Source organism: Oryctolagus cuniculus, chromosome 1 (genome assembly GCF_964237555.1).
Source record: "Oryctolagus cuniculus chromosome 1, mOryCun1.1, whole genome shotgun sequence".
Classification (NCBI taxonomy): Eukaryota; Metazoa; Chordata; class Mammalia; order Lagomorpha; family Leporidae; genus Oryctolagus; species Oryctolagus cuniculus.
In genome coordinates this window covers 63,589,824-63,611,725 of record NC_091432.1, presented here as the reverse complement: position 1 = coordinate 63,611,725, position 21,902 = coordinate 63,589,824, and the positions used below count along the sequence as shown (strand labels likewise).

Sequence of the window (21,902 nt, the reverse complement as noted above, 5' to 3'; positions counted from 1 at the left end):
GGAGGAACACTCTACAAAACAATCAGCTGGTGCTTTTCAGAAACATCAGAACATAGAAGCCTCTTCCACAAATATCCATGAGGAGGGGCCTGACCTCAACGTGCCATATACACAGCACTTACCTAACAATTACAAAAATGAACTGGATCTCGACAGATCAACATGAGAAGATCTCAGAAACAATGTCATTTTTTTCATTTGTTTAGAGAGCCTTGTTTTAATTTTTATTTATGTTATTTTCATTTTACTTGAAAGGCAGCGAGACAGAGAGAAACACAGAAAGTTTTCACCCACTGGTTCGCTCCCCAGATGCCTGCAACAGCCAAATCTGAAGCCAGGAGCACAAGTTAGTCTGAGTCTCCTGTGTGGACAGCAGTGACCTAAGCACTTGAGCCACCACCTGCTGCCTCCCACAGTGTGGATCAGCAGGAAGCCGAAGGAAGCAGAAGCAGAAGAGCGGGGACTATCCAGGCACTCTGATACAGCATATGGGCTCCCCAAGAGACATCTTTTCTTTTTTCCTTTTTAATTTTTTAGAAAGATGTATCTTTTTTTTAAAGATTTATTTATTTATTTATTTGAAAGTCAGAGTTACACAGAGAGAGAGACAGAGAGGTCTTCCATCCACTGGTTCACTCCCCAGATGGCAGCAACGGCCGGAGCTGAGCTGATCTGAAGCCAGGAGCTTCCTCTGGGTCTCCCATGCAGGTGCAGGGGCCCAAGGACTTGGGCTATCTTCTACTGCTTTCCCAGGCCATAGCAGAGAGCTGGATGGGAAGAGGAGCAGCTGGGATTAGAATTGGCGCCCATATGGGATGCTGGCGCTTCAGGCCAGGGCTTTAACCCGTTACACCACAGTGCTGACCCCAACCCAATTACTTATAATCTCTGGAATGAATTAACACCCAGGGTCAAGTGACAGGGGAGATGTGACAGGTCTGGACACTCAGGGAAAATGTAAATGAATCCAAAGGAGTGGAACCAAATCTAGGCTTCTCCAACATCCCAGTCCAGGCCCAACGCACCTTCCCCAGAACGTGCTTCTAGGCTTGGGTGACTCGGCTTATGCTTTTCCTGGGATAGCCCAACTCTCAGTCGCCAGGCAAAATCCATGCCACTTCCTGCTTGACTGAGCAGCCAGGGGCCCTTGAAAGAGTTAATGAACATAATGGAAATTGGCTCAACAAAGATGGCAATCAGAACTGTGCTCTTGTGTGTCTCAGAGGTGTGTGCCTGCGCCACTTCTTGGCAAAGGGGAGGTGCACCAGAGGGCTCTTAGAGTGCCAGTTCGAGTCCCAGCTATTCACCCTCTGATGCAGCTCCCTGCTCATGGCCCCTGGGAGGCAGCAGATGATGGACAAGTTCTTGGGCCCCTGCCACCCATGTAGGAGACCAAGATGGAGTTCCTGGCTCCTTGCTTAGGTCTGTCCCATTCCTGGCTATTGCAGCCATCTGGGGAGTGAACCAGCAGATGGAAGAGCTCTCTCTTTCTCTCTCTCTGCCTTTCAAATAAATAAATAACCTTTTAAAAATGATTAAAATGGGAAGTTTTATGTAAGGCACATTTTAGCACAATAAAAGAAAAAGTAAAGGGAGTGGTTGGTGATAGTTGTACAAGATAAATCTACTTAATGTCACTGAACTGTACAATCTCAAAGGGCTCATATGGTAAATTTTATGTAATATGTCTTCTACCACAATAAAGGAAAAAAAGCAAAGGACATGTTGAATAAGACCCAGATGTCCTGGGGCTGGTGCTGTGGTATAGTGGGTAAAGCCGCTGCCTGTAGTGCCAGCATCCCATGTGGGTGCCAGTTCAAGTCCTGGCTGCTCCACTTCTGATTCAGCTCCCTGCTGTGACCTGGGAAAGCAGTAAAAGATGGCCCAAGTCCGTGGGCCCCTGCACCCATGTGGGGGACCCGGAAGCTCCTGGCTTCTGGCTTCAGATCTGCGCAGCTCCCGCCATTGCGGCCATCTGGGGCGTGAACCAGCGGATGGAAGAGCTCTCTGTCTCTCTCTCTCTTTGCCTCTCCTTCTCTCTCGGTGTAACTCTGATTTTCAAATAAATAATAAATAAATCTTAAAAAAAAAAAAAAAAGGACCCAGGCATCATGGGGTTTCTGGGCTTCCCTGTCTATACTTTAAGCCCCTAGAGTCTGTCCATGCCTCAGTCTTTCCCTGGGAACAGTCAGCAGTGTGAAACCTGACGGGGAACAGAAAAGGGGGCCGGAAAGAAGTAAAGGCTTGGTCTCTCCTGAGCCTGGAGTCCAAGTTCAAGCTCAGATTCCCCAAGCTGTTTCAGGGGCCTTCCCTATGCAGTGGAGGCCTTGGCCCCACCTCCCCTTCTGGATGGCAGCAGCATCCTTGGCTCTGGCCACAGTGGACCTGCCACTTCCTGTGCCATCATCCTCCCACCTGTGCACAGGTTGTCCTCTGCCGACTGCTCTTTCCTGCTTTGTTTTCCAGGAAAACTCTTACTTATCAGCCAAAGCCAAGGTCAATGGCCCCTTTACTGGGAAATCTCCCCAGCATATCTGATTTTTTTCTTCCTGTTCAAGAGCTCACAGGGTGGGGACCTGGCCTGTGTGTGTGCTTTTGCTGCATCATGGCCATGGGGGATCTATCTTCTCTTCTACCTTGTCCTTGAGCTCCAATTAAGGCAGGGAAAAGCACACTGATTCCTCTCCTCAGTTCCCATGTGTCCTTCGGAGCCTGCTTCCTCATTTGCATAGGTAGAGGGCACCACGTGCTCCTGGAGTACGTTCCCCGCCATGGTATGAGGAAAGCACCTGGCTCATAGTGGGGACAAGACATACAGTCCCTCCACTGCTGGAGATTTGCTAGATTCCCCAACCCCTCTCCTGCCTCCCTCACACCCCATGGCTGATCTTTCCATCCCCCAACTTCTCCCCTGTCAGGGTCAGCCCCTTACCTGCCCCGGGCCCCATTCCAGCCTCACATGGTCATTGCAACCTGTCCTCAGAGTCTGGCTTTGTCTAGTGGTGCTTGGTGTCCACGCACACAGAGAAAAATCTGTCCTGGCCCATGGAGTCCTGCACTGGGAACCCCACGTGGCATTCAGCAAGGCCAGAAGCAGCAGCTGTGTCATCTGCTAGGCCATGTCCATCCGTTCCTGCTGGGGAGCCGCCGACAGCCGTGTACGAGACAGCAACCCTAGGTCTCTCGGCCTGGATTCCTATCCCCCGCCCAAGCACAGATCTGCTCTCCCTACCCTGCGTATGCCCCAGAGCAGCTGAGCCAAGGAATGAGGGGAAGGAGGGGGTGAAGGGAGCCCTTCCCTGGGCCTGGAGCCTCCCTCGACAGTGCTTCAAAACTAGGCGCTGCCACTTGCTTGCTCTGTGAGCTTGGAAGGAGCCGCCACCCCTCTTGACCACCCTTCCTGGTTTTTGTTATGTGAATGTTCTATTCTGAAATAATTTTAGACTTATAAATAAGTTGCAAAAGTAGTGAAGAGAGTTTCTGTATGCTTTCCATTCAATTTACCCAAATGTTAGCATCTTCCATATCCAAAGCCCAATAAAAAATAACACTAAAGTAATGCTATGAACTGATCTACAAACTTCATTCCATTCACACCAGTTCTTCCACCGACGTCCTTTCCTGGCCCAGGGGCCAAAGCACGATTCCAGATTGAACGTAGCTGTCATGTCTCCCTAGTCTCCTCCAGTCCGTGATGGCTCCTCAGGCTTTCACCTTTGATGTCCTTGCCAGTTTTGAAAAATTGCTGGTAAGTTGTTTTTGTAGACTGGCCCTCAATTTGGGTTTGTCTGGTATTTTCTCATAATTTGAGCTTGTGCGTTTTTGGCAAGAAGCTCAGAGCATTGTGTCTCTTTCTCAGTGTGTCAGATCAAGGGATTCATGATGTTGCTTTGTCTCATGGTTGGTGACCATTTGGTTATGGTGGCTTCTTTACCATTTAATAACTAGTTTTCCCTTAGTGGGAAATGTCCCAGTGTCTTGTGGGAAGACACTTGGAGATGTACAGATACCCTCATCATACGTTCATACGCTTATTTTAATATCCATTCCAGCAACAATGAGAAACACAAAATTGCAGGGTGTTTTGTCATACAGCAATAGCTATTGTCTATTGTCACCCCCTAACAGGGGGTATTGCCTCTTTTAAGACTCTGAGAAAAAAAAATTGGCTTGTTACCCACTATAACCACTTTGCAGATGACTCTTGCTAAACCAAGACTCCAAGGCAAAACCGGGTACTCATCACACAAATCTTCAGATCCAACCAGCTACAAAACTGAATAGTTACCATATGCACACTGCCTTTGTAAGGTAGGAAGTCAGATATGAGCTTGTGTGTGTGTAACAAAGGTCTAAAGAGTTGACTTGTAGGTCCAGCATCCGCATCTCAAAGTCATCCCAAAAACTTTCCAGTGGCAGTCCAGTATTTGCATACTGCCCTGCCTCTTCTACCTGATAACCTATCAGGAGGGTGTCCCTGCCGCTTCTGCCTGATAACCTTCCAGGTGCAGCCCAGTATCTGCATTTCAAATATCCTTCTCCAGATCCTGATCCTCCAGGGGGTCCTGCCCATCCTTCCTCTAACTGGGGCGTCACCAACCAGGCTTCCCCCTGTCTGATAACTTCAGGGGGAAAACTCAGATAGGAATTTTTCTATTTACATCCAAGAAGTCCCTTCTTCCGGGAGGAGCAGAGGTGGGGAGGCAAGACCCATCCCCTTAAAAACTCCCGGCCTCAACCAGATTGTGCACTCAGTCTTCTGCCTCTATGCTGAGCCGCCCACCTGGCCCGGCCAAGTGTACTCTCTCCACTCAACCATGTAACCCCACTCTCCCCCAGTCTGAGCGACTGGGCACTCTCGCTCAGGTTCTGTCTGGAGAGGTGCCCATCCGTTCTTACAGATGTTCCTACCCTAATAAACCTTGCTATTTGCTTTCTCTGTCTCATGCCTGTCTTTCTTGCACGAAGACAAGGACCCTGCCTTCTCCGGTAACACCTTTACCCTTCTGAGTGTTCTGCTCAAGGTTTTTTTTATTTTTTTTTATTTTTGACAGGCAGAGTGGACAGTGAGAGAGAGAGAGAGAGAGAGAGAGAGAGAGACAGAGAGAAAGGTCTTCCTTTTCCATTGGTTCACCCCCCAGTGGCCGCTGCAGCTGGTGCACCGCGCTGATCCGAAGCCAGGAGCCAGGTGCCCCTCCTGGTCTCCCATGCAGGTGCAGGGCCCAAGCACTTGGGCCATCCTCTACTGCCCTCCCGGGCCACAGCAGAGAGCTGGACTGGAAGAGGAGCAACCGGACAGAGTCCGGTGCCCCGACCGGGATTAGAACCCAGTGTGCTGGCGCTGCAGGCGGAGGATTAGCCCACTGAGCTGCGGCACCAGCCACAAGTTTTTTTTTAAAGATTTATTTTTTAATTATTTATTTGAAAGTCAAAGTTACACAGAGAGAGAAGGAGAGGCAGAGAGAGTGTGTGCTCCCATCTTCCAATTCACTCCCAAAATACATACAACAGCCAGGGCTGGGTCCAGTTGAAGCCGGGAGCTGGGAACTCAGTCCAAGTCTCCCACGTGGGCAGCAGGGACTCAAGCACTTGACCCACCACTTTGCTGTCCCCCAGAATCCACATTGGCAGGGAGCTGGAGCGAGGAGCCAGAGGCAATATGAACCCAGGCACTCTGATGTGAGGTGCTGGAGTCTGAATATGTGCCTTGACCAGCTGGCCAAATGCCCATCCTGGGCTCTAATCTTCTGTTCACTTCTAATTGCCAGAATTTCATATTCCTTCTTCCTGGATGACTGGATTTTGGCAGGGATGGTGACCAGCATTTGCTGAGCCCTGCCCCGCTCAGCAAGGGGAGCCAACGGCTTCTTGGCTGGTGGACAGACTGCCTTGGTGTCTGCCTCTGTGGTTTAGGATTCTCTGGGCTTCTGGCTTGGCCATTGAAGCTGTGGTTCCAAATTTGAGACGGTGGCTGACCTTGGGTCTCATCTCCCTGCTTTACCTGTCCCTCTCCATCACAGCCCTCTCTGGGCTCTTTGGTGAGGAGGGCTCCTGTGGAATTGCCATCTGTATCCGCATACATCTCACTGGGCAACCTTGCTCTCCTGCACCCTGACTGTTAACACTCTCCATCACTTCTTCCTGCTCAGGAGGGCTGGAAAAGTGTGACTGACACTTCTGGGGTCTGAGAACCTTCGCTTGGGGCAGGACTGGCATTGTTCACCTGGCCTCTGGGGGCACTCTCAGAGCCCTGTCCTTTTCCCCACTCTCACAATTCTGGAAATTGTGTACTGGGAATTGCATGAAGGCCCCCTACGGACATGGAGAGCATCTGCAATGGTTTTGTTCTGCTGTGCATTTACTGCCTTGAACTGGAACTCCACCAGGGCCTGTAACGTTGGCCGTTGCCTCCCAGGTATCCCAAAAGAAGGCTTAACTATTGTACCAGACCCCATCCTGGGAGATCACTCTATAGTCATGTGTAAGCTACTAGAAATGGTAACTGCTCAGGAGAGATGGTCAGCATTTCAAGTAGATAGTGGTGACACGTCTCTCTAACTGTGCCTTTCAAGTAAAATAAAATAAATTTTTACAAAAATTCTGAAATCTATGCTTTTTTTAAATTTAAAAATTTATTTGAAAGACAGAGTGACAGAGAGAGAGAGAGAGAGCGAGAGAGAGCGAGCTTTCATCTGCTGATTCATTCCCCAATGGCTGCAATAGCTGAGACTGGGTCATGCCAAAGCCAGGAGCCAACTACTACATCCGTTCTCCCACCTGGGTGGCAGGTACTTGGGTATTTGGGTCATCTGAGTGCTTCTCAGACACATTCATAGGGAGCTGAATCACAAGCCAAGTAGCCAGGATTTGAACTGGCACTCCCAGGTGGGATGTGGGCATCCCAAGCAGCAGATTAACCTGCTGTACCAAAATGCCTGCTCCTAGTTTTTTCATAGCATACACTTTCCATGAAATTTTTGAAGACCCTCTCATATAAATATATACTACATAAAATTTACCATTTTAGTCATTTCAAGTGTATAGTGAAATGGGGAAATATTTGTCTTTTTATGATTGCTTATTTCATTTGTCACACTATCTTCATGGGTTTGTCCATGTTGCACATATACTCGATAGTATTTAGCATAAATGTTGGAACAAAAGCTGCTGAAAGTATGATATAGGGGTGGGTGTTTGGCTTAGCAGTTAATATGTCACTTGATATGCCCTCATTCTGTATTAGAGTGTCTGGATCTGAGTCTTGGCTCTGCTCCTGATTCCAGCTTCCTCCTAGTACACACCCTAGCAGTTGGCAGGTGAATACTTTGGTCCCTGCCATCTTCGTGGGAGACCCAGATGGAGCTTTCAGCTTGGCCCAGTCCTGGCTGTTGCAGGGATTTGGAGAGTAAACCAACAGATGGAAGATTTCTCTCTGTCTCTGTCTCTGCCTTTCAAATAAATTTTAAAAATTAATAAATGGAGGCTGGCACTGTGGTATAGTGGGTAAAGCCACTGCCTGTGGCACTGGCATCCCATATGGGCACCGGTTCTAGACCCAGCTGCTCCTCTTCCGATCCAGCTCTCTGCTATGGCCTGGGAAAGCAGTAGAAGGTAGCCCAAGTCCTTAGGCCCCTACACCCACGTGGGAGACCCAGAAGAAGCTCCTGGCTCCTGGCTCCTGGCTTTGGATTGGCTAAGCTCCAGTTGTAGCCATTTGAGGAGTGACCCAGTGGATGGAAGGCCTTTCACTCTGCTTCTCTCTGTCTGTAACTCTACTTCTCAAATAAATAAAATAAATCTTCTAGAAAATTACTAAATGAAAATGTTTTTAAGAAAGTGTGATATAAAGACTGAAAGTGTGGCCAGAGGGTGAGGTCTTTGATCTGTGCTTTCTTCACAACCACCAAGGAGAAGGCTTCCCCACTGGACCCCACCCCCAGCATACCCTTGAAGCTTTGTTTCTCTCCAGCCTCTGTTTGGAGGCTGCCGTGCCTCTGGGTCTCCCAGCTGTGTCTGCCCGAGCATGTATGACGGTGTGACTCAGTGTCTGGGCATGAGTATAGATGTGTATGCCCATGTAATACTTTTCAATTGGCTTTAAAACAATGCAATTTTATCATCTCTCAGTTCTGTAGGCTACAAGTACAAACCCTGAGCCTCAGCGCACTTAAATCAAGGTGTCGGCAGGTTTCTGTTCCTCCTTGGGGGATCCCAGGGAGAATCAGTTTCCTTGCCTTCTCCAGCTTCTAGAGCCCATCTGCATTCCTGGACTCAAGGCCCCTTCTCCCATCTTCAAACCAGAAATGTGGCATCCCCCCTTTTTTTTATAACATCTTACTATCTAACCTTAGCTGGAAAAGATTCTCTTAAAAGAAAAAGATCTATTTAATCATTTATTTGAAAGACAGAGTTACAGAGAGCAAGAGAGGCAAAGGCTGAGACTGGGAGAGAGAGAGGGGAGAGAGAAATATCTTCCATCTACTGGTTCACTTCCCAAACAGTTGCAATGGTTGAGGCTGGGTTCAGTCTCCCACATGGGTGGCAGGGGCCCTAGTACTTGAACCATCTTCCACTGCTTTCCCAGGTACATTAGTAGGGTGCTGGATCAGAAGCAGAATAGCTGGGATTTGAACTGGCACTCTGAAATGGAATGCTGGCATTGCAACTGGCAGCTTAACCTGCTGTGCCACCATGCCAGTCCCAGGTCCCCTGACTTTAAGGAGCTGTGTAAACAGAAGGGGCCCACTCGGACAATCAGGCTAGTCTCCCTGTGTCAAGGTCCTAACCCGTAATCATATCTGCGAAGTCCCTTTCCATGTACGATCACATATTCACAGGCTCTGGGATCAGCAATACAGGTATCGTTCGTCGGTGGTGGTGGTGGTGGGGGCTTTATTCCGCCTATCACTCTGGTGTGATGGTGAGGATTTGCATGTTGTTTGTGTCTCTTCAGTCTCTGCCTCCAGCACAAATAGCCTCTCTGACTTTCTATTTTTGCCACGGCCAGAGTGAGGAGCCCTTGGCTGTGGTAAGCAAATATATGCAAACCCATGTGTGCATGATCAGGGTTCTCCAGGGAAACAGAACCCATAGAGGGGATTTACAGACTGGCTTACATGATTGCAGAGGTGGAAAAAGCCCACCACGGCCATCTGCAAGCTGAAGAGCCGAGGAAGCCAGTCCACACGACCCCATCCCAGAAGCTAGAAGCCTGGGAGCCCCTGGCCGGCTGCTGGTGCAAGCCCCAGAATAGAAAGCTGCAACCCGGGCCTACCATCCAAGGGCAGCAAGCAGCAGAGGACACGCAGCAGGAAGAGCCAGGGAGAGAGGGCGGGGGAGCCAGAGAGACACATTTTCCCCCTTCTTCCGCTTTCCTGCTCTGTCTGGATCCTCAGCTGATTGGATGAGGGCAGATCTTCCCCACTCAGGCCACTGACTCACACACCAGTCCTCCGGAAGCAGCCTCACAAACACACCCAGCAGTAATGATTTACCAGTCCTCCAGGCATCCCTCAATCCAGTCGAGCTGACTCAAAATTGACCATTACTCCACCGAGCAAGTAGGGGCCCGGCTGGAGGCCGCCTCCTGGGCTGGTGTCATAGGGCACTGGAGGAGAATCCACAGAGATCCCTTCTAATTCGTCTAGCCATCCTACACACACAGTCAGGTCCGGAGAGGCCCCAAAGACAGAAGATGAACAAGGTGTCATGATCCCGAGATAGGAGGAATGTTAGTGCCCAAGCTGCCTGGAGGTGCCTGCCAGCTCCCTGCAGCGTCCCCTGCACACACACACACACACACACACACGCAGACCCCAGAGAGTCCCCTCCTACTGAAAGTCCTCTTCCTTCCTCCTGGCTGACTCTCTAACTCTGAATCATCCTTCAAAGCCCAGCAGCCTCTGCTACTCAAAGGAGCCTTTCTCAGCACCTCCTGGTCCTCCTGCAAGGAGGGGTGCTGTCCTTCGGGGGCAGGGCGCTGTCTCCTGGTCCTATTTTCTCATGTTGTTCATCGCCGAGATGGCTACACGGTGGGCCCTCAGTCCTGTGCTGGGCACACGACACCCTTTCAGGCCCCTGTGCTTTTGCACGTGCTGCCCCCTCTTACCCAGAATGTTCTTTCCTGACTACTCCTCCTCCGGCAAGGCCCCCCTCCTCCCCAGCCATCCCACGTGCTGCCCTCGCTTCTCAATGCTCCCCCTCCTCTCTTTCCAGGGTCTGTCACCAACATAGCATTCATCGCATGAACTAATGAACATCAGCACGGTCAATCCTCTCAGGCAGAAGGAAATAAATTCGTACGACACAAACATCTACCGAGCGGCTACTTCACCAGGCACCACACAACAGACTGGGGAAGTGGAGTTGAGTCACAGAAACACCTGTCCTCCAGGGCCTAATGATTTGCTTTATGCCTTCCCCATCAGATGGGGGACTTCCCAATGATAAGGACTCAGATTTGACTTCTCCGTGGGTCCCCTTCACATACAGACTGGCCCATAAGAAAGCTTTCAGAGTGAGGGCAAATTTGACATTCCGAAGTCTCAGCTTCAGCTCCGATGGGCCACTACTTTTTTTTGAGCCTCAGGTTCCTCATCTGCCACTTGAGGGCAGGATTTTCAGGGCTGGGGTGAAGATAAGAGGAAGTAATGAGCGTATGTCTGCAAGATGATGGCGGTGACCCTCTCCTCTGTCCCCTACCAGGGCCAGTCACGCTCCTCAAGGCCTGTGGAAGGAATGAGTGAGCAGCTCACTGGCACTGAATTCACGCCGTTCAGCTCTGGCCCTTCCTGGATCCTGGAGTAGTGTAAGCACAGCGTCATAGGTTTCCACTTCCAGCCTGCAGGCTTTCGATTTATTTTTGACTGTTGGGAAATTTCCATCCTTCCCCTGGTTTTAGATCCCAGGCCCTGGTTTGTGGAAAACACAAAGAAGGAGCAGGTAAAATCTCAGAACAGAAAGGGCCAGGCCTGGGAAATCTCTTCTGGGGACTCAAACCAGGGTTGGAGACATGGTTAGGACACCATGTTAGAGAAGATGCAAGCATGGGGATGTGAAGCTTCTACCTGGGGTCCCGAACAAGTCAGCCCTCAGGGCCAGGGCGCTAGCCAGGATGTTTGACTCCCATCCCATGACATCCCATGTCAGTGCCACCAAAGCCTTTCCCCAACTGGACCCTTTCATATTCTCTCATCTCCCCTCCTTCCCAACATCCCTACCCGATGGATTCTCACTGTTCTCCAAGCACATACTCTGCTTGCAGTGCCACGCCCTTGATTGTGACCCCTCTCTTCATGGACTCCCTTCTCCCACTTGCCTACTGGTGGGCTTAACTCCTACTCATCTCTCAAGGCCCACTCACAAGTTTCCTTCTCTGGAACAAAAGTGTAAATTTAATTTGTCCAACCCATTCACCTCTCCCTCCTCTGTGTTCTCATAAAATGCTCTGCACACACTGGTTCTAACACCACCCTCTTCCGTAATTCTGGTACTCACTAGACCGCATTTTTCTCAGGAATGGGGATGGCTTCTGCTTCATCTTTCTGTCCCAGGACCTATCAAGGTGCCTGGCACTCTGTTGGAAAATCAACAAACGTTACCAGAAAACCAGTAATCATGACTTGTTGGACCTGGCTAAGGACCTTAGAAGAATTTCTAAGTTAGAAAGAAATAACTTAGAAGAAATTCTAAGTTATCGAGGAATTTTCCATGAGACCAGAGATGTCAGGAAGGTTGCCTGAGGTAGGGATTCAGCAAGAAAAGGAAGCAGAGACTGATGGGAGAGAAAAATGACAATAGGAGCAGATATGGGATCCTGGGAACATGGAACCCATTCAGTCTCTGTCTTCAAGAAGTGTACGGACTGGTGCTAAAGTGAACAGGAACACAATTTTGTACAGAGGTAGGCTGTAGTAGATCACTTTCTCCTTCTAGACACCTTTTCTTTTTTCTTTAACTTTCATTTATTTTTTAAAAGATTTATTTGAGAGGCAGAGAGAGGGAGAGACAGAGAAAGATGCGTTCCATCTGCTGGTTCACTCCCCAAACGGCCGCAATGGGGCCAATCTGAAGCTAGAAACCAGGAGTTTCTTCCGGGTCACTCATGCGGGTACAGGGGCCCAAGCACCTGGGCCATCTTCCACTGCTTTCCCAGGCCATAGCAAGGAGCTGGATCAGAAATGGAACAGCTAGGACATGAACCGGTGCCATATAGGATGTAGGCACTTCAGGCAGAGGCTTAACCTATGCTGCAGCGCTGGTCCCAGGGATACACTCTTTACCTGGCTTTCTATTTATCCCTTTTGGTCTTCTTTCTCTATCTAGCTTGCTGCTTCTAGTTTCCTCAAATTCTTAATATTGGAGAAAACAATTTTCCATCTATACTGATTCCCTTTGTGATCTCATCCAGTTCAAACATCATCTATGTGCTGGTGAGTCCCAAAATGATACACCTAGCCTAAGATGCTCCCTTGACTTGCGGAACCAAATGCTTTCCTGCCCTCTCAACGCCTCTACTGTAACAGGCATCTCAAACTCAACACACCCACAACCTAGCATCTGATAACATTCCCCAAAACCATCGCCCCCATCTTTCCCACCTCAAAAAATGGCCACACCCATTTTTCAGTTGTGCGGGCCAGAAACCTTGGCTCCTTCCATCCTCCGACACCCTACATCAGATCTGTGAGTAAACCTTTTCTCTACCTTCTCAATTTTCTTTTTTTTTTTTTCTTTTTTTTTTTTTTTTGACAGGCAGAGTGGACAGTGAGAGAGAGAGACAGAGAGAAAGGTCTTCCTTTGCCGTTGGTTCACCCTCCAATGGCCGCCGCAGCTGGCGCACTGCGGCCGGCGCACGGTGCTGATCCGAAGCCAGGAGCCAGGTACTTATCCTGGTCTCCCATGGGGTGCAGGGCCCAAGCCCTTGGGCCATCCTCCACTGCCTTCCTGGGCCACAGCAGAGGGCTGGCCTGGAAGAGGGGCAACCGGGATAGAATCCGGCGCCCCGACCGGGACTAGAACCCGGTGTGCCGGCGCCGCTAGGCGGAGGATTAGCCTAGTGAGCCGCGGCGCCGGCCTCTACCTTCTAAATACATTCAAAACTCGACCACTTCTCATTCACCACCTCTAGATTATTATAACTGGCTCCAACTGGTCTGCCTGCCTCTACCATTGAAGCCCAGGGCCCGTCCTTCACAGAACAGCCAATAGCTCTGTTAAACAGAAATCACATTGTGTGGATCCTCTGCTCACCACCTTTTACTGGTTCCCCAGCAGAGTAAAGCCAAAGCCCTTACTGCGACCCGCAGGGAAGTATCTCCTGGCCTTGTGCTACCTCTCTGTCCTCATCTACTCTCTCCCTAAAAGACACTATGCTAGCCGCTCTAGGCCCTTTGACCTGTTGTTCTCCCTCCATGAAATGCTCTTCCCCAATTATCAGAAGGCTCCCTTTCTCCCCCTCTCGTCTTTCTTCGGATCTTTACTCCATCTTTGCAGTGACTATTTCCCCACATCTAAGATAAAACAGCTCCCCCACCAATGTCTTCTTGCCACTTTTCTTGATTTAAATAATTTTTCCTCAGTATTTACTTTAAGACTTATTTATTTGAAAGGCAGAGTTAGAGAGGGAGAGGGAGAGGGAGGGGGAGGGGGAAGGGGAGAGGGAGAAGGAGGGAGAGGGAGAGGGAGAGGGAGAGGGAGAGAGAGATATCGAGATCTTCCATCCATTGGTTCATACTCCGAATGGCCACAACTGGCAGAAACCAGGATCCAGGAGCTTCATCTGGTGCTCCTACACTCATGGGAGGCCCAAGCACATGGGCTATCCTCTGCTGCTTTCCCAGACACATTAGCAGGGGGCTGGATTGGAAGTGGAGCCGCCAGGACTTGAACTGGCGCCCATATGGGATGCTGGCATTGAAGATGGTGGCTTAACTTGTTATGCCACAACGCTTGCCCCCTTTACCACAATCTTAAAACTACTTTATCTATCTTCCTTATTGTTTATCTCTTATTGGAATGACAACTGGATGAAGAGAGGGACTTTTTTGTTCAGTATTATATATCCACTACTTAAAATAGTGATGGATATATACCAAGTCACTCAGTAGGTATCTGCTGAATCAATGACTAAACTGAAAAGGTGAATATTTCCAAGAGGCACATTTTAAATATTTAATGAAAAATATTTTAACAAACTCCTATCACATTTGATATACACAGTACACTATCTCTTTCTTAAAAGATTTGCTAATTCAAAAGGCAAAATGATAGCAAGAAAAATGGGAAGGGCAGAGAACAAAAAGAGAGGGGAGAGAGAAAATCTTCCATCTGCTGCTTCACTCCTCAAAATGGCCACCAGGCTGAAGCCAGGAGACAGGAACTACATCCAGGTGTCTGACACGAGTACTTGGGCCATCATCCAGTGCTTCCCAGGCACACTAGCAGGGAGCTGGATGGGAAGGGGTGCAGCCGGGACTCCGACGGGCACTGATACAGGATGCAAGTGTCTCAGGCAGTGGCAGACTCCCTGCACCACAGTGACCCAGCCTACATTACCTCTTGAACAGAAAATCTTCACGTTAGCAAAGGGTCACAGGAAGGCTGGAAAGAGAAGGAACTGAGTCTAGGCAGAGGAAAAGGACTTTGCCAAAGGTCACGCATTGGCTGGACAGCACTGGAGCTGCGGATGACTGCTGGCTCTGAAAGAGGCTGGTAGGAGGTGCAGCTCCGTGGGAGCTGGCTTAGAAGGACCTCTTGCAAGAAGGCATGAGGATGCTGAAAGGGAGGCTGAGCCTGAGGCCTATAGAACGGAGGCATAAGCAGATGAGCTAGAGATGAGAGGCTGCAGGGGACATGCCCCAGGCCTGAGAAGGGCCGTTCCCCAGCGGTACAATGCTGTGCTTGAGGTTGACTAATCTCTCAAACCTGCACATAATCTCCAGTGTCAGAATGGGGCAGGCGACCTAAGACAGACTTTAGTCTGGAGCCGATGGCTTGCCCACCGGATTGCGAGGGCGTTGGGGGAAGCGAGCATGTTCGCAGATTCATCCCCAGCTTCTAGCAGAGCCTGGAACACCGGGGATACACAAAAGAATGAATGGACTCAAGCAGGAAACCGAGGCTGAGAAAGGACGGGCAGGAGGGAAATCAAATCATCCCGCGATTTTGAGGTAGAAGCACATCAAATTCTCTGGGACGCACCACGACAAACCAGCTTTCGTACGAACACAGCTTGCTGCCCGCTGTTCAACAAGGGGTTCGCGAGCAATTATTGCCTGGGGCAGAGGGGCGGGACTAAAAGCAGCCGTTGGGGCGGGGCCAACCTGGAGAGGTCAAATGGCTGGGATTCGAGGCGGGGCCAAAAGGTAGGCGCGGCAAGTGTCCTTCTCCAACTAGTACGTGACTGAGGTGTGTACTACGTCACATCCGGCCGACGGCGGTAGCGGGAAACAAAAGGAGCCGAAGAACGCATGCGTTTGGTGGGTCCCGGATTCTGGCGGGTCCTTCCGCTCAGGCGGGGTGAAGCGCTTCCGGGTCGCCGCCGGCTGCCGCTTCCCGGCGCGGTAAGTACAGAAGCGAGGCTGTGGCCGGCTCCTTGCCCGTTCTTCCTTTCTTCCCCCCGAGAAACTCAGTTCTTTAACCCTCTTCCTCAGGAGCTCCATGTCCAGACTCCTTTACCCTTATAGAGCTCCAGCTCATTGGCCGCTTCCTCGAGGCTAAGCCCCACCCCATTACTCAGGTCCGTCCATTCATTGGTGTCACTTCCTGTCACCCAACATTTCTTTCAGTTAATTGGCTCTACCCAGACCCCGCTCCTTTCTCGGTTAGCAACCCTATATGGGCAAACTCCTGTCCGAGTCCCGCCCCCGCCTTCCTCCTGTTGGTCAACCTTACGGTTATTATCATCTTAAGCAAAGAAGGGGCGGTGGCTTCGCGGTGGAGGGTTGGGCTTTCGGGGCCAAAATCTCTGGCCTGTCAGTTCTGAGCGCGAGGGTGGACTGTACCTACTACACGGGCTGGGGAGCTGAGGCCTAGGGAGGGGCGGCGGCTGGCCCTGGGTCGATCAGATCAGGGCAAGAGCAGGACTACACATCGACCCTTTCCCCCTGCTCTTCTCCCTCGGTGTCTGGCCTGACCCCCTCCGCGCGTTCGTTCTAAGCCCTGACTCACTGTGTGACCTAAAGCCAGTCTCTGCCTGCCACTGGGTCTCAGTTTTCCCGTTTGTTTGTGGAGAGGTTTGAGTTCAAGATTCTCTGGGGCATTCCCAGTTAGCTTTGTCAGCTACGTAATCAAAGCTGATTTTCCTTGTTCTTTTACGTATTCAGCCATGCAGTCTTCTGTCTACCTATTCACTTACCCATGCCTTGTGGAACAGCTTACTGCACCCTGCTTGCCCGGGGTAACCCACGCTCCCTCCTTCCCCCCTCCCACCAATTTGACTGTGGTCAGTGACAGAAGTGGTTAGTGTCCTAAATTTCTGAAACCGGGTGGGTGTGGCATGTACTCTCGGTTTGAATGCTCAGAAGTGGTGATTATTTCAGTAAATCCCTGCTAGTTTGCTATAATTTCATAATGCCAAGGTGCCTTCTGGGTTCCTGTTTCTACACTTGGCGCCCATTCTCTTGCCTGCTTGAACAGCCTACAGATAGCAGTACTTGATTATCGCAGTAACTTTGAGGGTGATAAAATTGTTACTATCCCCATTTTACAGATGAGGAAACTGAGGCCCAGAGAGGTTAAGTGACTTGGCCAAGGTCAAACAGCTAGTAAGTGGTGGAGCCAGGACTGAAACCCAGGTCTGTCTGATTCCTAGAGGAAAGTAGCTGCCCTTCCTTGCTACTTTCTACACCACCCCATCCCTGAATCAAATTACTCCCAAATAAGAATCAAGCCAAGACAAACGACATTCACCTGACGTTCTCCCTCAGTCCAGGAGCCATGTCCACCTTGTTCCCTTCCCTCTTCCCTCGTGTGACTGAGACACTGTGGTTTAATCTGGATCGACCCTGTGTGGAGGAGACAGAGCTGCAGCAGCAGGAACAGCAGCATCAGGCGTGGGTGAGTGAGGATCTAGCCCAGCAGTCAGAGCCCCCCACCCCCTCAGTGGGCCTCAAGGCAGACCTTCCCTGCAGGAACTTTTTGCCCTGAGCTGAGAATAGTCAGGCTGGGAGCCAGGGGGCCAAGGTTCTTGTCTTTGTGGTAACCTGATTGTTGGGAGGACCATGGGACTTCTGGGCCAGATTGGAACCCAGGCTCCTGACAGTCATCCCTAACTCTCTTCCCTAAGGCTTAGGAAATAACACGTTTGATAGTTATTGCAGACCTAGCAGGAGGCGTGTTCACCCTCACTATAGTTATAGGAGGAAAGAAAGACCCAGAGTGCTGAAGTAGCAGATCAACCTCATAGAAAAGGGGCAGATGACAGGAGGGAGAGGCCTGCATCTTCCGAGAACCGGGAGGAAGCTTCTCCCCCACACTTGAACGTCTTTTCTGGGGCAGAGTGGGTCAGTCCCATGCCTCTGACCTGCCCTGCTTGCACCCTGGTCCTGCTCTGCCCCTCTGGCCTCCAGCTCCAAAGCATTGCAGAGAAAGACAACAATCTGGTACCTATCGGCAAGCCAGCCTCAGAGGTGAGTGGCCCCGGCACGAGAGACCTGAGTGGGCCTGGGGTGGACCAAGGCTCTGTTCTAATTCTGAATGTCCTGCCTCTGACCCAGAGCAGTTGTGATTCTCAGCTCTGGATGGAGACAGAAAGGGGAACTAGAGGGATGGGCCTTGGGCCTAGCACTGTGGTTTTGCAAAACAGGTGCTAACCTTAAAGGGGTAATGTTGGCGAGTATGAGGGTCATTCTGGCCCCAGAAAGCGGCTTCAAGTGGGCCAGCTCTTGAACGGGTCCAGGCTGGCCTGTAGGGTCTACAGGTGCTCCCCTGCCCCACCCCCCAGCACTATGATGATGAGGAAGAAGAAGATGATGAAGACGATGAGGACAGTGAAGAAGACTCAGAGGATGATGAGGACATGCAGGACATGGACGAGATGAATGACTACAACGAGTCACCTGATGATGGAGAGGTCAATGAGGTAGGCAGGTGTGTTGGGAAGGGCCTCTGTTCCTGGGCCCCTACCCCTGACCTCACTGATGGCCAAGGGGTACAGAAACCCTGGATCCAGCCAGGGGCACGATCTGGGGCTGAGGCTGGCTGAGGCTCCTCCCCACCCACACCCAGCCTCCTCTCCAGGTGGACATGGAAGGCAACGAACAGGATCAGGACCAGTGGATGATCTAGGTAGACAAGGCAGGGTGGCCTCAGGGAGATTCCAGGCCAACCCAACCTACCTTGCACCCCCAATGCCCAGCCCCAAGGCCCCAGCCTGCAGAACCAGCTAATGGCCCAGTGCCTGAGAGCTCATCCTGGGCACTTCCTCAGCTGCTGCCCGGACCTGGTCTCCTTGGCTCTCCCAGGCCATGAGTCTGCTCTTGAATCCCCAGGGCCTGAGCCCACCCTACCTTCTTGGCCAGTACTTTACCCTTTGGCTACCAGGTCTGGTCTCTATCTAACCCTCTTTAATAAAGACACAGGACTGATTTTTTTTCCCCTCATGTCTATTCCCTGTTTGTTCGTGGGGCCCAGTATCTTCTCTTGGGCTGTGGGGAGAGGGCGCCGAAGGGAAATCAGGAAAAATAAATAGGCCAGGTGGGCCAGGGTTGGGGACAGGCCAGGGCGGCCCTGCCCCTGGCCCAGGCTCCTGTGCCATTTCCTCTGGCCCAGCTTGCATCCAGCCATTCCTCTAGTGTCTCTGACTCATTGTCTGCCGTCTCCTCTGATCTCACCCAGGGTGGCGTGGGATGGAGAGGGGGAGGCCCCTGGAGCTCCTCCCGCCAACTTCCTTAGGGTTGAGAGAGCAGATCGTGTCTCAGAGCAGAACCCAGCCAATCAGTGACACCGCTGAGTTGGGAGCTCAGGCCTCTTGCTGTTGGTCCACGGCTGTCTCTGGAAGGAGAGTGACCAGTGGGACCAAGCAGACTGATAGAACTCAACATTCCTGTGTGGAGGCTGGACCCTTCCCTCCCCTGAGCCCCAGCATGTGTCAGGCCCAAACAGGGAGGAGAGGGGATATTATGAGGTGTTTGGGTGGCAGGGGGTGGGGGGGGCATCAGTCAGAGCCCTTGGGTCTGGACCTCAGCCAGGTCCAGTGTAGGTGAGCTGGGCTATGCCGTCCTTGATGGCTGGGAAGTCTGGGAGACCAGTGTGGTGGAGGCGGCAGCGGTAGCGGCCACAGCTCTTGGCATACTGCAGGAAGCGGGGTGCACCAGGGAAGAGCACATGGTCAGCCAACACAGTGGCACCAGCTGGCAGCAAGGCATGGGCCTCCAGCAGCTGCAAGTCCCGCAGGTAACACCGGGGCCGGTGTGCCAGGAGCACCAGGTCTGCCCGACTCAGCTGGTGCTGGGATCGTAGGTGCGGGATCACCTCTTCTGAGCTGCCCACGATGAGCTCCACCTGCGGGGGTGGGGAAATCGCAGTGAGAGTGGGTGTGGCTTTTCTGTACCCCACACCCCATCAGGATGTGGCTTACCTCACACCAGGCTCTGCCTGTGTCCCCAAAAATATTCTCTTATTTTCTCTGGCCTCAGAACCCAAGAAGTTGGGATCATGTTATTTCCATTCTGCCTGTGATGAGGCTGAGCTGCAGAGGGTGCATGCTTTGCCCAAGGCCTCACAGCGAACAGGAGGCAGACTACAATTTGGAGCCAGATTTGCCGGGCTCCACAGACCTTCCTCTTAGCTTCTGCTTTTGTTAACCAGCAGAAAATATGTGCAAATGACTGGGGACAGGAGGGAAATTGCTCACACATCCTCCTCAGGCTCACAGGACCTAAACAGAGCTGTTTCCTTCTCAGGGGATGGGAGTCCCCAACAAAGGAGGCCCAACTAGAGGTCAGGGTCGGGGAGTTGGGGAGGCTGACCGTGCGCTCATCGAAGCCAGCCAGGCGGATGAGTTTTTCAGCCACTGCTGCTGTGCGTGGGTCCCGCTCCACGGTGAGAAGGCGACCTCCAGGGGGCAGGGCACGGGCAATAAGCAGGGTGGAGTATCCACAGTGGGTGCCCAACTCCAGCACCCAAGCAGGGGCCTTCTCCTCCACCAGCCGCATCAGGATCTGGCCTGTGGGGGCAGAGGGCTGTTGCAGAAGTCTCCTGATGGAAAGAGATCTCCTGCGCCTACCTGCCTCACTGCAGCCCACAACCAGCTAGGGTCTCATCTTTCTCAGGCCGTAGCCCCAGCAGCCCCACTGGTTCCCTCTGCTGCCTGCGATCTAATCCGAATCTTTCCAGCAAATCTGACCCTGTCACTCCCTGGCACTTGTTATTCTAAAGGCCTTTGGGATTGGACTTGGGATCCTCCAGCTTCAGCTTCGATTCGCAGCACTTGCCACCTGCAGCCTGTATCACAGCCATCTGGAACAGCTGTGCCCCAGCAGCCATGCTGGCTGACTCCCTTATGCTCTGCCCTTCCCCACAGCCTGGCCAAGTCAAAGCCAGTCCTTCTAGCTTAGGCTTAGTTCAAATGTTGCGGCCTCCAGGAGGGCCCTTGCAGAAACTTCCCATCTGGCGAGAAAACCATACCCCATCTTGCAGGCTCCCGAGAGGCCTCGTTTAGAACTTTCAGTTTCATTCCCCCCCATACTATCTTTCTGAGCTTGGAGTCAGAATAAAAGCACTTGTGCTGGGAGTTGGCACTGAGGTAAATCCAGGCAGACAGGTGGTCTGGGATGTGGGCACCTCCATGGTGGGGGGACACGGGTCATCACAAAGCTCCTGGCTGTGTGCTGAGACACTTACTCCCTGGTGTATTGTGACCCCTTACGGCCAGTGTTTGTGGCCGCTACCTCCTCTTCCATGCAGCAGCTAGCCCATACCTGATGGCAATAAATGTAGTCCAGGCCCCTCATTGTCAAATTAGACACCCACCCACCCACCCAGTAAGGCAGCGACAGGCCCCAGATCTTCCCTCACCGTCTTGGGGTCCTTCCTGAGTGGAAGGCTAGGAAACACTAACCTTTGACAGGCCCCATGTGGCTCAGGTACTCGCAGTGGCTGCTCCAGTGGTCCAGGGTGGCAAGGATGTGACCGGGATCCCCGGGCAAGGCGTGGGTGAGCACGTAGCTGAAGGCCCGCTCCTCCAGCCGCAGCCCTGACAGGCAGTCTCGGAGGCTCCGCAGCAAGACCGCACGCACCAGTAGCCGGAAGTAGTGCCGGTACCTCACCAGCAACGTCACCACCAGTGGCAGGAACGCCAGTGCAATGGCAGGGGACATGGTCCCTACCTGAGCCCTGGGATGAAGGGGGGCAGTGAAGGAAACTCACACCCCCTGTTTGCTTCTCATCGGTGCAGCCCTTACTAACAGCAATTACTATTCTTGGATTTTAGAAACCAGAAAGGCCAAGACACACTGTCTCCAGGCTGAGTTGTTTTTGTCCTAAGTCACATAGCAGAACTAGAATTTGAATCCCAGTTACTGTGATGCCAGGCCCATGCACCTTCCAGGACTCCATGCTGCCCATGTTCAGCTCCGAACCCCAAACCACCCCTTTCCAGTCTTGACGCCTGGTCCCATCTTCACGTTGCCAGCCCCACCTCTGGCCCCTCATCCCTGAAGCCACCTCTTCTTCCGGATCTCTCACCAGTCTCCCTCTGGGATATCCTGCCTTCACTCTGTCCGCCCTGAGCTTGGCCTCTGTCCCATTACTGTGCAGCTAAACAGCAACACTTCCCTGTCACTGCATTCTGCCCCAGTCAAGGCAATCCAGCATGCACAGGACCCTGGAGTGAGATGTCCTTTTCCCACTGCAGGATCGTGCCTGCTCTTCCCTGGTGCGAGGAGGAGTCTTGAGTGTAC

The 21,902-nt window shown here is 51.7% G+C and overlaps 2 protein-coding genes across 27 annotated transcripts; one reads left to right on the top strand and one right to left on the bottom strand.

Annotated features, from left to right (window-relative positions):
- Positions 1-14,742: 14,742 nt before the first annotated feature.
- ANAPC15 (anaphase promoting complex subunit 15) lies at positions 14,743-18,602 on the top strand. 25 transcript variants are annotated; one of them, XM_070074920.1, is made up of 7 exons: positions 15,429-15,563; positions 15,654-15,739; positions 16,712-16,796; positions 16,929-17,058; positions 17,571-17,630; positions 17,945-18,082; positions 18,241-18,602. In XM_070074920.1, exons 4-7 carry the CDS (start codon positions 16,939-16,941, stop codon positions 18,286-18,288), a joined length of 366 nt encoding a protein of 121 aa, XP_069931021.1. In that variant the 5' UTR covers positions 15,429-15,563; positions 15,654-15,739; positions 16,712-16,796; positions 16,929-16,938; the 3' UTR covers positions 18,289-18,602. The 25 variants fall into 25 exon arrangements, with proteins under 25 accessions (XP_069931015.1, XP_002708765.1, XP_069931020.1 ...); XM_070074886.1 differs by having other exon boundaries at positions 15,458-15,563; positions 16,712-16,766; positions 17,945-18,090; positions 18,229-18,602; XM_070074899.1 differs by having other exon boundaries at positions 15,459-15,563; positions 18,229-18,602.
- A 446-nt stretch (positions 18,603-19,048) lies between these two features.
- Positions 19,049-21,432, bottom strand: TOMT (transmembrane O-methyltransferase). Of its 2 annotated transcripts, XM_070074824.1 has the most exons (3): positions 21,062-21,432; positions 19,971-20,167; positions 19,049-19,503 (listed from the first exon to the last, which is right to left on the bottom strand). In XM_070074824.1, the coding sequence occupies exons 1-3, from the start codon at positions 21,318-21,320 to the stop codon at positions 19,183-19,185; spliced, it is 777 nt and encodes a 258-aa protein (XP_069930925.1). In that variant the 5' UTR covers positions 21,321-21,432; the 3' UTR covers positions 19,049-19,182. The 2 variants fall into 2 exon arrangements, with proteins under 2 accessions (XP_069930925.1, XP_069930922.1); XM_070074821.1 differs by having other exon boundaries at positions 19,456-20,167.
- Between the last annotated feature and the right edge of the window lie 470 nt (positions 21,433-21,902).

Coding starts and splice junctions, on each gene's coding strand:
- ANAPC15 (XM_051822683.2), top strand. CDS start 16,939: ATGTCCACCTTGTTCCCTTCCCTCTTCCCTCGTGTGACTGAGACACTG. Junction 17,059..17,570: donor AACAGCAGCATCAGGCGTGG/GTGAGTGAGGAT, acceptor TCTGGCCTCCAG/CTCCAAAGCATTGCAGAGAA. Junction 17,631..17,944: donor TCGGCAAGCCAGCCTCAGAG/GTGAGTGGCCCC, acceptor CCCACCCCCCAG/CACTATGATGATGAGGAAGA.
- TOMT (XM_070074821.1), bottom strand. CDS start 21,320: ATGTCCCCTGCCATTGCACTGGCGTTCCTGCCACTGGTGGTGACGTTG. Junction 20,168..21,061: donor CCACATGGGGCCTGTCAAAG/GTTAGTGTTTCC, acceptor CTGCCCCCACAG/GCCAGATCCTGATGCGGCTG.